At 48.2% G+C, this 9812-nt stretch overlaps 1 protein-coding gene across 1 annotated transcript; it reads left to right on the top strand.

Moving 5' to 3' along the window:
- Positions 1–3258: 3258 nt before the first annotated feature.
- CAVIN3 (caveolae associated protein 3) lies at positions 3259–4844 on the top strand. The gene is made up of 2 exons (XM_028116738.1): positions 3259–3713; positions 4234–4844. The coding sequence occupies exons 1-2, from the start codon at positions 3330–3332 to the stop codon at positions 4633–4635; spliced, it is 786 nt and encodes a 261-aa protein (XP_027972539.1). The 5' UTR covers positions 3259–3329; the 3' UTR covers positions 4636–4844.
- The last annotated feature ends 4968 nt before the right edge of the window (positions 4845–9812 follow it).

Raw genomic sequence — 9812 nt, forward strand, 5'->3', positions numbered from 1 at the left:
CAGCAATGTTTGCAATAGCCAAACTGTGGAAAGAGCCGAGATGCCCTTCCACAGATGAATGGATAAAGAAGATGTGGTCCATATATACAGTGGAATATTACTCAGCCATCAGAAAGGATGAATACCCAACTTTTACATCAACATGGATGGGACTGGAGGAGATTATGCTAAGTGAAATAAGTCAAGCAGAGAAAGTCAATTATCATATGGTTTCACTTATTTGTGGAACGTAAGGAATAGCATGGAGGACATTAGGAGAAGGAAGGGAAAAGTGGGGCGGGGGGAACTGGAGGGAGAGATGAACCATGAGAGACTATGGACTCTGAGAAACAAACAGGGTTTTAGAGGGAAGGGGGGATTGGTGACTAACATAATATAATAAAATTAAAAAACAACAACAACAACAGAAATGAATTCTCTATGGTGACTAACATAACATAATAAAATTAAAAAACAATAACAGAAATATATTCTCTCAGAGTTCCGGGGGGCTGGAAGTCTGAAATCAAGGTGTTGCTGGGCCATGCTCCCTCTAAAGCTTCTAGGGAAGAACTTTCCATGTCTCTTTCAGCTTCTGGTCACTTCAGGCATTCCTTGGCTTCGGGTAGCATAACTCTAATCTCTGCCTCCATTAGTACATGGTATTCTCTCTGTGTGCTTCATGTCTTCTTCTTATAAGGACACCAGTCCTATTGGATTAAGGGCCCATGCTTCTCTAGTATGACCTCATCTTGATTACATCTGCAAAGACCCTGTTTCCAAATAAGAACATATTCATAGGCATCAAAGGTTAGGACTTGAACATACTTTTTTTGGGAAACACAATAAACCTATACCAATGGGTTTCCACTTTTCATGCCCACACCAAGGAGTTTGAGGGAGTGGGTTGCAGCCATACCGCAGAAATCTTTAAGATTGGGTTACACTGCCTTAGAGGGTTTCATTCTGCATCCTTGTTTTCTTTTTTCCTTATCCTAATTGGAAACTGCAATATGGTTTCTTCTCGGATACTCTGTGAACAAGGTTACACTACCGTAATTTCTGTCAGTCTGGGCTTTGTTGACTCAGGGCATTCTTCTGGGTCGCCCCAAGTTATTTTTATTTACCTTATGGGCTTCCCTTTTCCAACATCAGCCAGTTCCCATACTCTTATACCTAAGGTTTTAGAGAGACCCATAGCATCATCAATAGCTTTATTGCTAAGTTTTAAGCTCCTCCTTGCTCTACATATCCAGAGAGGGATTTAGCAGGTCTTTGAAAAATACCTACCCATGTAATCTTGCTTCCAAATTCATTGGACTCCCTTAGCATTATTCCTCGAGGCTGGTGATTCTATCATAGGCTTCTTCTAGAAAATATTTTGATTGACTAATCCTAGCGGTGCTGAGATATCCACTTTTCCTCCCATGCCATCCATGTTTCTAGGGAAGGTCAAGAAGTAGACCTAATTTGTAAATGTAATTTTCAGCTCTCTTGTCACTGATGGGTGAAGGAACCCAGGCTAAAGCTTACCAATGCAGGAAACTTTCCCAGCCATAGAATTTGGTTCTGGAATGGCCATGTAACCCCAGTGGAAGGCAAGTGGATTCTGGGAGGCTTCTGGGAAATAGATGTCCTAAATTTTAAGATGGTCTTTTCTTTTCTCTTTGACCTTGTGTGTTGATATGAGGCCTGAAACTGCTGTAGCCACCTTGTGCCTAGTTTGGGAATGAAGCTGACTCCTGGGAATGAAGCTGCACAGTTTAGAGTACTGTAAAGAACTAGATTTGAAGCTATGACTGACCCACAATTAATCATTACCCTACAGTGGTCTTTTCCAGTTATGTTCAGATTGGATTTCTTGTTTCTAAGACCTGAATTGGGCTTTCTATTCCCCTGGTTTGAAAGCATTTTATCTGGCACATCCTGATGGGTCTGTTTGAGCAAATGGAAGATCCAATGGAAGAGAGAGTGATTCCCATCAGTCTCCCAAGGGAGTCTTTCCTCAGTGTGAAGCACAGGGCTCAGGCTCCATAACCTCATATTTGTAGAAGTCAGTTATCAACTTAGCAGAAATCTGGCAATAGCTGCCATCCTCTGGGGTACTTATGCACATACCCTGTATGTGTCAGACTGCGGGTCCTTTCCATATAACTATGCCCAGTGATAGTTAGAGTTTCTTCCACATTTGTTATCAAATGGCCCTCACAGATTGGGTGAGGAGAGGGATCAGGATCAATGGATTGCTTGAACTCCTGAGCCTACAACCAGTTTACCAAGTTCTGCTAAAGAGAGGACAGGGGATTTTCCAAACTGATGGCGTTACAAATTCATGATCCACAGTAACTGGACCCTCCAGACACAGTCTGTCCCCCTCTACAGCAGCAATTTCAAATCTTCACCCGCTACAGGTAGTCTCAGCTATTTCTAGAGAAAAAAAAAAACCAAAAAAACCAAAAACAAAACAAAAAACCCAACAACCCAGAAACATCAGGCAGGAGCCACAGCCGACCTCCATGGAAACAAAGACATACCAGCACCTACAATAACCCTATTAAGGATTTCAAAGGAAGAGGTGTCTTGCCTGCCCTCCAGGTGTGGCTGGGGCTTTACCACTGAAGCACAAAGAAAGGGTGGTAAGAGAACTAGAAGAAAGAAAACAGGGCAATGCTACCCAACAGTAAGAACTAGAGAGGCAGTAAAGGAGGCCTGTGGCTAAACCCTGGCAATGACTATTAGGAAAATACCAGAGGCTGACCCGCCTGCCGCTGCGCATTGAGCTGCCTGTGTGGTCACGAAGCGAGGCCTCTGCCGTAAACAGTCTTGGGTCTGTAGCATAGCATCCCTCCCTGCCTACCGCGCCCAACCCAGGGCACAAATACAGTCCTCAGGGGCGTGGGAGGCCGAAGGCGGTGGCTGTGGGAGCCCCTCAGGTTATCCTTGTGCCTCATTTACATAGTTTCTCTACCCACTCGATGTGCACAACAAAATTTTCCATGGCTCACCCTCTGCGGTGGTGGGAGTACGTTCCAGAAAGAGGCACACCAGGGAACTGGGACAGGAAGAGGGGAATTCAAACTTACAGGGAGAGAGTTTGGGGAAGGCGGGGGCGGATACGAGGCTGACCAGCTTCCCCGCAGAGGCCCCCGGGGCGGAGCAGCAGAAGGGGGAGCGCTTCCGAAGGACCCCGCCGCCGCCATCCCGCCCCCTCCTCCCCTTCCCGCCTCCCGGGAGGGCCCGCTCCGCCTGCCTGAGTCACGGCTGGAGCCGGGGAGGAGCCGGGGAAAGGAGGCCCCAGCCCAGAGTGCAGCCAGCGGCCGCAGGGAGAGCAGGCAGCGCGGTCGGGGATCATGGGGGAGAGCGCGCTGGAGCCGGGGCCTGTGTCCGCAGCGCGGGCTGGGGGCCCGGTGCACGCCGTGACGGTGGTGACGCTGCTGGAGAAGCTGGCCACCATGCTGGAGGCGCTGCGGGAGCGGCAGGGGGGCCTGGCTCAGAGGCAGGGCGGTCTAGCGGGCTCGGTGCGCCGCATCCAGAGCGGCCTGGGCGCGCTGAGCCGCAGCCACGACACGACGAGCAACACGCTGGCGCAGCTGCTAGCCAAGGCGGAGCGCGTGGGCTCGCACGCGGATGCTGCGCAGGAGCGCGCCGTGTGCCGCGCAGCCCAGGTGCAGCGGCTGGAGGCCAACCACGGGCTGCTGGTGGCGCGCGGGAAGCTCCACGTCCTGCTCTTCAAGGTCAGTGACCTCAGGCGTCCCCCCCCGGGGCCTCCTCCCCCCTCCTCCCGCGCGGCTACCACACCCGCATTCCTGACCCCACCCGGTGGCACGGACTTCTAGAGCCGCACCCACTTCCCACCACGCTGTCCCATCCCTCATCTCCTGAACCCAGCCTAGCCAACCAGAGCCCAGCTCGCGCTCAGGCCACGTCCACCGAATTTGCTCCAAGTCCCAGCCCATCCCCGAACGGTGGTGGGAGTGCATCCCGCGACAGTTCGCTGCCTCTGAATCTTGTCCCTGGGACCACCATCCTGCGTAAGCAGGTCCTACCTACTTTCCAAACTTTTGCAGTTCGCCCAGTAGCTCTTCCGCCCTCACCACCCCTGCTCCCTACTTTCCCACGTCTCCTTTTTCTTTGCCCCTCGGGTTGCGGAGGCCAAGGGCGGGGCGGGTTCCCCGGTGTAATTAAGGAGTGAGAGGCTCAGGCTGCTGCGGGGTGGGGGACTGCCACGGTCAGAGCTGTGTTCATCACATGCAGGAGGAGGCTGAAATCCCAGCCAGCGCCTTCCAGAAGGCGCCTGAGCCCCTAGGCCCGGCGGACCAGTCCGAGCTCGGCCCAGAGCAGCCCGAGGCCGAAGTTGAGGAGAGCTCGGACGAGGAGCCGGTGGAGTCCAGGGCCCGGCGGCTGCGGCGCACCGGGTTGCAGAAGGTACAGAGCCTGCGGAGGGCCCTATCTGGCCGGAAAGGCCCTGCAGCACCAACGCCCACGCCGGTCAAGCCACCGCGCCTCGGGCCTGGCCGGAGCAGTGATGGCCAGCCGGAAGCCCGGCCTGCGCTGGAGCCCAAGCCGGAATCAGAACCTCCACAGGACACCGAGGAAGACCCTGGGAGGCCTGCGGCTGCCGAAGCCGCGGTGCTGCAAATAGAGAGTGCGGCCTAAGGGCTGGTGCTGCCTGCGTTTCCTGTGCCTGGTCCCAAAATAAATCTCCCTCTCAGAATGCAGCCTTCACGCCCAAATAAGGAGTGAATCCTGCACCCACAGCCCAGCTCTGGCCTTTCCCAGCTCCTTCAGGCTAGCCTGTGTCCCCTGAAAGGAGCAGCCTCTTGCACCTGCTTGCACTCACCGTCAATAAAAGTCATGCCAGCTAATCCGGACTCTATGTGAAGGGGTGGGAGGAAAAGGCTTGCAAGCCCTAAGACAGATGTTAGAACCTGGAATGTGGCTTCAGTTTCAAAAAGAACAGTGTGTCATTTCTCAGGTTCCCAGTGAATCTTGGGCTCTGGTGGCACATAGAAATACCCTGTTGGCCACTTGTGTCTGGAGCACTTTACTCACAGAGAAGCATCCAGTGTAGTCTCTTGCTGTCCGGGCTCAGTAAATGTCAACAGGTGGTTTTCCTCTTAGTTTCTTCCTCTTCCACCTCTTAATGGGTTTTCCTCTGTTCTCAGCCCTCTTCTCATTCTGGGTACTCCTCTGTGAACATTTACTCTCCGGCCTTTCCCAATAGCCACACACACTGTCCTGAGCTGCAGTTGAAATATACCTCAACTCAGTCTGTCCAAAGCAAGCAATCTACCTTTTAAGTCCAATTTCAATTTTATAGATATTTATTGAGCACTTACTATGTATCATTTGAAATTGCTCCTCTTGTGTTTTCTTTACCAAGGAATGGCACCATTGTCCACACAGAAACCTGGGAGTCCTCCCTGGCTCCTCCATCTCTCACTCCCCTCCCTCTCGGAAACAGTTATCCTATTGCTTTGACCTCTGCAGTCTGACCACTTTTTAAAGACCCATCGCCTTATCTTATTTGAACTGCCAATCTGATCCCATCATCTTCCTGATTCAGACCCTTCAGTGGCTTCCCATCACCTTCAGAATAAAGTGAGCTCTTGAATATTCCTGCAACATCTTTAACGATTTGGCTTCTGCCCATTTTTGTAGCCTCACCGCTTGCCACTTCCCCTCATTCTACTATTGAATTACACTGAGCTGCGTGCTGTCATTCTCATCTCTACACTCCTGCAAAATCCAGCAAGGGAACCCTGTTCCAGGCCCAGGTGCTTCTCTTCCTTGCCCCCAAAGCACCACCTGTACACCGCAGTACTAACCGCTGACTGTGACTGTTTGCAGTTACTCTCCCCACCCCATTCCGCTAGACTGCAGCTCCTCTGCTGTTTTGTTAATGTATTAATTTCTGTATTTCCCACACCACATACCATGCCTGGCCCACAGTAGGTCCTCGTGAAGCAAGAGCATCACAGAAGAAGTGAGAAGTGTGAGGGCATTAGCTAGGGATGGGAGCCTGGTCATCAGCCCATTCATTCAGTTACTGTCATATGAAAACACTTTGAGGGCCTAATGTATTCCAGGCCCTCTCCTAGGCCTTGTGAACACCAAGATGACAATGCTGAGGCCTTCCAAGGACTTCAGAGTTTGGGGAGATACAAACATGAATGATGTAAATATGGTGATTGTTTTACATATGTTATTTTGAGAGGAAAGACAGAAGGGACACAACCTAACCTGAAGGAGGAGAAGTGGGGGGATGTTTAAGGCAGTGTTCTTGGAAAAGGTAAATGGTGGGAGGGAAAACAGAAATGGTGAGTGGCAGGAGAGCTCAGTGGTTATAGTTTGGCTTCTCAGTTCCTTCATCTATTAAATGGGATGATGAGAGCCCCTACTGGGCTGCTGTGAGGGTTAAGTTACATAAGTGTCTAGCACAGTGCCTGGACCAGAGCTTGTTTCATTCATCCAGTTACTCAACAAATATTTGCTGAGCTTGGAGTTTCTGCCAGGCAGTTTTAAGAACTGGGGGTACAGTGGCACATAAGAAAGACAAGATCCCTGCCTTTGTGGATTATGTAGGGGGAGACCAGCCATAAACAAGTATACTTATGAGACAGATAAAAACATGCAAACATATGAACTAGAAGGGCTTTCTGGTTATGGGCTCTGAAGGAAAAAAAGGAGTAAGGGTACAGATGATGACGGGGCAGGGGAATACTTTAGATGAGGAAGTTGGGGATTTAAAATGGGAGCAGACGCGTCATGATCTTGGGGTCCTGGGAGTGGCTCAGGGTAGGTCTCCACACTCAGTGGGGAGTCTGCTTCTCCCACCCTTCCCCTCCCCACCTTGTGCGCACGCTCTTTCTCTCAAATAAATGAATAAAAATGTTTAAAAAAGAAAATAAAATGGGAGCAGAATTGAATAGTGACTTAAAGTTTTTTTTTCATGTGGATCCAGTTAGAAGAGTCTAAGCCCCCACTGGCCACGATTGGCGGAAATTCTATTACCAATCACTTTAGGGCTCCTCTCCTTCCTTAGATTGTACAGGTATACCAGGAGGTTCACACCATCTCCTTGTTCTCTCAGGAGATGCTATTGCTTCTTATGACCACAGGATGCCACTGTTGGGGTACCAGTGTCCTGGTGGATGTCTCAACAACCCAGAGGTCTGCTTGTCCAGCTGTGTGCCCCTAAATCAGGGGTCCTTCCATGAAGGCTGGCTCTGTCATAGCTCCATTTCCTCTGGAGAAATTCAGGGCTCATCCCTGCAGGCTTTGTAGACTGTATCAGCTACCTGGCAGCCACTCCTTTCAAGGTTATGCCATCACAGAGGGGCTGGTCTGAGGAGGCTCAGTTCTCTATCCCCAGGGAAAAACAAATTCTTGTTCTTTTTCCAAATCCTTGGAAATATACCCAATTCCAATTTCCTCCTTTCAACTCATAGATAAAATTAAGAGCCCAACTGCACATTTCTTACATAAGGTGTCTTGATAGCTCATTGGGAAGCACATGAAGGCTCAGAGCCTGGACTCTGACCTCTAGGAACCTAAAATCTTGGCTCACGTGGGGGCGGGTGTTATTTTTTATTCCTTCTTGATGCTTCTATAGGAGAAATAATAAAAGTTAAAACAAAGCTAGCTTAATTTCTTAATAGTTCTCTTTGTTTCATTACGTGCTCTGTCATTACCTCTATTGCTATGATTATTAATATTAGAAACTAAAGGGAGTGCAGACTGACCCAGAGTACCCACCTGTCTTCCAGCATATGTGGCCCTTAGGTGGCTGCTTTAAGCAGGGGGGAGGCACACTGGTGGATTACCAAAATTCAGAGTTTGGTTCTCAGTTCTTCAGACCAGAAGCACAAATTTATTAGGCGTTCCAGCGTGATTAGGCTGAGAGAGAGTGATCGCAATAACTGACCTCAGAAGTGCTGGAGAAATCCTGAAGAAATCCAAATGCTAAGTGAACTAGCATAAGCTAGCTGGCTATTCAGAACATTTTCCATTCTGCAGCATGGGAAGCCAAAGTACGATCTTAAAGTGTAAGAAAACAGAATGATGGAAATGGGATGGAGATAATCAACAGGATTACCCAACCTGGTATGACCATTTTCTGCTGTGGTACTCCTCCTACATGGGTAAAAATATATACATTCCTGGTAGGAAATTTCTTCTCTTGTTGAGTACTGGAGATCTTTTTGTCTGTCCTTTATTGAGAATTGAATCACATAACCGCAGCTTTGAAGGGAACCCAAAAGCCATCCAATCCACCTGCATTTCCAAAACAACATCCACTGCCATCTTGCTGCCTATCCTTAGTTGGCCTGTGCTTGAAAAAGCCAGGTGACAAGGAACTCACTACCTCTCCGGCAACTCTATTTTGGGGCAACTTTGACTGATAGGAAACTTATACTGAGATCAAAATCTGTCTTTATGGTTTTTCCTATGTGGTGGTTGGCTTCCCTTCAGCAACATCTGTAAAACAAAATTTCTTTATTTCTATGATGTGTATGTCCTTGGAGTCCAACTCCAGCAGGCCACACAAGACTGACTCGTCTAAAACATCTTCCACACTATCTTCCTTAGGCCAAACATTGCCGGCTTATTCAGCCATTCCTCGTGATCTGTTATCAAATCCTGGCCGTTCTTTTGTGGATTGTTTTAGTTTGCTCATATGCATTTTGAATAGGGATGTGTCAAGGTACATGGAAAGAGGCATGGCTTTCATAGTCAAAAACATCTGAGCTTCATTGCTGGCGAATGATAATTTCCTCTTCCCAGCTCTCTTAGAAGGATTAAATAAGATTTTTTTGTTTACTCATTCATTTATTTTAACTTTGTTGTACTATGTGATGGAGATGGATGATATATTACATGGATAGGGATGTGATAGAACTGTAATAGAACCTTCATAGAACTTATATTAAACTGGCAGTTGTAATAAAGTTTTAAATAAATGCTATGATGAGAAAAATATAAGGTGCTATGGAAGCATACAAATGGGGCTTCTAACCCAGCAGGGGTGGTGGTAATTACAGAGGAGGTCTCCTGAGGAGAAATGATCTTCCCTCCAGCCTGATTTCTATTTATTTTTTAAAATTTATTTATCTGAGGGAGGGAAGGGGCGGTGGGGGGGAGAGGATAGAGAGAGAATATCAAACAGACTCCCAGCTGAGCATGGAGCCCAACGTGGGGCTCAGTCTCACAAACCCATGATCGTGACCTGAGCTGAAACCGAGTCAGACACTTAACCGACTGGGCCACTCAAGAGCCCCGTATTATTTCTTCTTAGGTAAGTTTCTCAAGCGACTTTTTAGAAGGACCTGAGATATAGTAAAAAAAAAAAAAAAAAGTACACTTATCTGAGTATCTCATCAAAATACTAAATCCAGCATATACCAAACTGTGTGCATCTTTTCTCAAAAGTCAAGATTCTCTTCTGTATTTACCTTAGAAAGTGTTACAACCAAAGACCCGACCCTTATCCCCCCCACCCCACCCCAATTCCTACATCCAATGAGTTACCAAATTCTGTAGATTCTTTATTAAGAATTCTTGTGAATTTTTCTCTCGTAAATAACTAATAAATTTGGGCCACCGTGAAGACTTGAGAAGAAACACTGTCCACTGGAAGGCAGAGCTGAGAAATGGAGAGACATTGAGTATCACACTTTGCTTGTGGACAAAATGGAGTTAATGACACTATCTACTTTGTTATGGGATCAAGGAACCCACTTTACAGCAAAAGAGGTGCTTGCATGGGTACATGAACACAGGATCCACTGGTCCTATCACTCATCTCACCATCCTGAAGCCTGACAGAGTGT

Source organism: Eumetopias jubatus, unplaced genomic scaffold (assembly GCF_037043125.1).
Source record: "Eumetopias jubatus isolate StellerSeaLion01/CBP00866 unplaced genomic scaffold, mEumJub1_p1.0 scaffold_13, whole genome shotgun sequence".
Taxonomy (NCBI): domain Eukaryota; kingdom Metazoa; phylum Chordata; class Mammalia; order Carnivora; family Otariidae; genus Eumetopias; species Eumetopias jubatus.